This window comes from Etheostoma cragini, unplaced genomic scaffold, assembly GCF_013103735.1.
Source record: "Etheostoma cragini isolate CJK2018 unplaced genomic scaffold, CSU_Ecrag_1.0 ScbMSFa_3735, whole genome shotgun sequence".
NCBI lineage: Eukaryota > Metazoa > Chordata > Actinopteri > Perciformes > Percidae > Etheostoma > Etheostoma cragini.
The window spans coordinates 1,806-5,975 of record NW_023268034.1 but is presented as its reverse complement, the minus strand read 5'-3'; the positions used below and the strand labels follow the sequence as shown (position 1 = coordinate 5,975).

At 41.2% G+C, this 4,170-nt stretch overlaps 1 protein-coding gene across 1 annotated transcript in view; it reads left to right on the top strand.

The window, feature by feature from the left end:
* Positions 1-118: 118 nt before the first annotated feature.
* Positions 119-4,170, top strand: part of LOC117940916 (dynein heavy chain 5, axonemal-like) — a gene marked incomplete at both ends in the record, with an annotated part of 5,634 nt that continues 1,582 nt past the window's right edge. The window contains 5 exons of the mRNA XM_034866038.1: positions 119-220; positions 784-951; positions 1,603-1,809; positions 2,690-2,782; positions 3,834-4,070. Of these exons, the coding sequence (XP_034721929.1) occupies positions 119-220; positions 784-951; positions 1,603-1,809; positions 2,690-2,782; positions 3,834-4,070 (807 nt within the window). The remainder of the gene's footprint in view (positions 221-783; positions 952-1,602; positions 1,810-2,689; positions 2,783-3,833; positions 4,071-4,170) is intronic.

The window sequence follows — 4,170 nt, the reverse complement described above, 5'->3', positions numbered from 1 at the left end:
GGTGTAATGGGTGTGTATGGGGTGTAATGGGTGTGTATGGGGTGTAATGGGTGTGTATGGGGTGTAATGGGTGTGTATTGGGGGCTCTAACAGTCCTGCTTGTCGTTTCTCTCTTCAGAACCAAAGCCCGTCTCTGGACCTGCCGCTGACCCGGGACGAGCAGACCATCTTCGAGTTCACCGTCAACGAGCAGGGGCAGTGGGACCACTGGTCCAACAAGGTCTGGGGACACAACAATGTCTCTTGCGGTAGTCCAAGTCTCGGCGGTAGTCCAAGTCTCTGCGGTAGTCCAAGTCTCTGCGGTAGTCCAAGTCTAGTCTAAGTCTCTGCAGTAGTCCAAGTCTCTGCAGTAGTCTAAATCTCTGCAGTAGTCCAAGTCTCTGCAGTAGTCCAAGTCTCTGCAGTAGTCCAAGTCTCTGCAGTAGTCTAAGTCTCTGCAGTAGTCCAAGTCTCTGCAGTAGTCCAAGTCTCTGCAGTAGTCTAAGTCTCTGCAGTAGTCTAAGTCTCTGCAGTAGTCTAAGTCTCTGCAGTAGTCTAAGTCTCTGCAGTAGTCCAAGTCTCTGCAGTAGTCTAAGTCTCTGCAGTAGTCCAAGTCTCTGCGGTAGTCTAAGTCTCTGCAGTAGTCTAAGTCTCTGCAGTAGTCTAAGTCTCTAAAGTGATCTAAAGTGATTTTCTGTTTTGATGGGAAGACAACACGAGGGCTAAAAGACCCTTCTGATGCTGTTCCCATGCCAACGAGACGCCGCGTGTGACGTCCTGTCTTTGCACGTTGTCCCGATGCAGGTGCCGGAGTATCTCTACCCCCAAGACCACGTCCCCGACTACTCGTCCATCCTGGTCCCCAACGTGGACAACGTGAGGACGGACTTCCTGATGCGGACCATCGTGAAGCAGAGGAAGGCCGTGCTGCTGATCGGGGAGCAGGGAACCGCCAAGACCGTCATGGTCAAAGTGAGACAGGAAGTCTTCGTTTTCACAAAGATTCTTAATTTATTTGAGCTGCTAACTCATTACGAAGTTGGTTCACTGCTAGCTTAGCTACAAGTTAGCATCAAACACAACAAATGCTGTCAGTTGACTGGTGGGGCTTTGACCAACTGCCACTTTGCTTTTTTGATAGCCATGATGTCTCTCTCTCTTGGGGGGGGCAAATACTCTGGGTGGGCAAAGCAGAGAAAGGGGAGGTAACCTTCCCCCTTATGACCTCATAAGGGGAAGATTCCAGATCGGCCCATCTGAGCTTTAATGTTCTCAAAGGCAGAGCAGGATACCCAGGGCTTGGTTTACACCTATCTCCATTTCTAGCCACTGGGGGGCCACAGGTAGGCTGGGGGGGGGGGGGGGCATATTAACGTTAAACAACCTCATAAAGGGACATATTCATGCCGTGGGCCCTTTAATGGAGTCTCCCCCTGCAGGAATCCAGGTAGAATGCAGGTTTAAGGCACTTGCGCATTTGCAGAACCGCATGCTTTGTCCATTAATATTAACAGTCTATGTACTGAGCCTAATGCTAGCTGTATGCTAATGCTAGCTGTATGCTAATGCTGTGTGTGTGTGTGTGTGTGTGTGTGTGTGTGTGTGTGTGTGACCCCCCCGCAGGGCTACACCAGTAAGCTGGACCCGGAGCTCCACCTCAGTAAGACGGTGAACTTCTCGTCGGCCACGCTGCCCAGCATGTTCCAGAGGACGGTGGAGAGCTACATCGATAAGCGGATGGGCGCCACCTACGGGCCGCCGGCGGGGCGCAGGATGACCGTCTTCATCGACGACATCAACATGCCCGTCATCAACGAGTGGGGGGACCAGGTCCGCCCCCCCGCTGCCTCTGATTGGTCGCCCTTTCCTTTGCTCTATTTCTTCGCTGCTTCTTTTGGAATTTTAAGTTTTATCAAATAGTCTTCAGCATGGAAAACAAAAAGTAGATCTGGTTTCCTGTTTTATTTTTTATTAATTAATGCAATATAGATTCAAATCTGGTCTTATCTTTTCTGCTACAGATATCTAGTCATGTTACATTATATGTAACAGTGTGCCTACTACTTGGTGCACATCCAAATAACAATAAGACTTCATAAAAAATACTTAAAGTGTCTTAACCCTTCAGAAATAGACCTTTTTAAAACCTATTTAAGACCTTTCTGTGTCTCAGAAACAGCTACGACGTAGCTAGCGCTGAACCAACCAGACTCCATTTAAAAAACAGTCCTTTTAGCGTGTATAGCGCCAACATATTTTCACATGTAAATCTGTAAAATGAGTGTTTATTTCAACAAACACTAGACTTGTGATGGTTGGAAAAGTGGGAAGTCGACTCAAAACGGTTTATAATATTTTAATTTGGTTACTGTTGAGTTTGAATGAATTGTAATTTACGATGCTAAAATTGCTGCTTATTTACATGGAGTCTGGTGGGTTTTGATGCTAATTGTTGTCAATTATCAGACACACACACACACACACACACACACAGACACACAGACACACACACACACACACACACACACACACACTCTTTTTGATATTGATAATAGATAAGCAATTAGCACTTTTTTAATCAAATGTAGTCAAATTAAGCGCTTTGCAAAACAACCCTGAACTATCCATGTTTATGTCATGAATAACGCCTCCACCTGGGTAACCAATCACATCGCTGAGTGTGGTCTCCTCCCGCCCCCGTGTCCTCCAGGTAACCAATGAGATCGTGCGTCAGCTGATGGAGCAGGGGGGGTTCTACAGTCTGGATCGCCCCGGGGAGTTCATCACTGTGGTGGACGTGCAGGTACCCGTCTCAGTATACAGTATACACATGTACAGCATATACATATATACATATATATACATGTATATGTAAATATGTATATACCGGGGTTGGGTTCAGAAGAAGAAGATCGGAGAAAGAACACGAGGGAGACGGGGATCGTCCCGGGTTTTATGTAAGAATATAAAAAATAAGTGCAGAAGAAGAAGAGATAAATATATATACATATATAAAATAGTAAGAAATAGAAAGATAAAGGGTTTGTATACACATCATGTAAATAATATAGTTAAATATTTTTACATTTTTTTATTTTTTATATATATATATTACATAGTCATGGTTATTGTTGTATCAAAAGTCCTGAGTATAAAATATTATATAATGCACTGTAATGGAATTAAATGGTTAAATATTAAATAATAAGTATTGCATTGTAATGAATTAAATGGTTAAATATTAAATAATACATATTGCACTGTAATGGAATTAAATGGTTAAATATGAAGTAGTAAATATTGCATTTTAATGAAATTAAATGGTTAAATATGAAGTAGTAAATATCGCATTTTAATGATATTAAATGGTTAAATATGAAGTAATAAATATTGCATTTTAATGAAATTAAATGGTTAAATATTAAGTAATAAATATTGCATTTTAATGAAATTAAATGGTTTAATATGAAGTAATAAATATTGCATTTTAATGAAATTAAATGGTTAAATATTAAGTAATAAATATTGCATTTTAATACAATTAAATGGTTAAATATTAAGTAATAAATATTGCATTTTAGTAAAATTAAATGGTTAAATATTAAGTAATAAATATTGCATTGTAATGAATTAAATGGTTAAATATTAAATAATTAATATTGCATTGTAATAAAATTAAATGGTTAAATATTAATTAATGAATATTACACTGTAATGAAATTAAATGGTTAAATAATAAATATTACACTGTAATGAAATTAAATGGTTAAATAATAAATAATACACCGTAATGAGATTGCAGAGATTTCCAGTGTTTTTTAGGTGTTTTACGACTTTTTCTGGCCGTTGAACAGCTGGTGGCGGCCATGATCCACCCGGGGGGGGGGCGGAACGACATCCCCCAGCGTCTGAAGAGGCAGTTCTCCATCTTTAACTGCACCCTGCCCTCCAACTCCTCCATTGATAAGATCTTCAGCACCGTGGCGGGGGGGTACTTCTGCCCCGAGAGGGGCTTCAGCGCCGCGGTGTGCCGGCTCGCCGCCGCCCTCGTCCCCACCACCCGGCGGGTGTGGCAGGCCGTCAAGGCGAAGGTAAAACATCAAATATATAAAGAAGTTAAATAATAAATAATAAAATATATTAAAAAGTTAAATAATAAATAATAAAATATATTAAAAAGTTAAATAATAA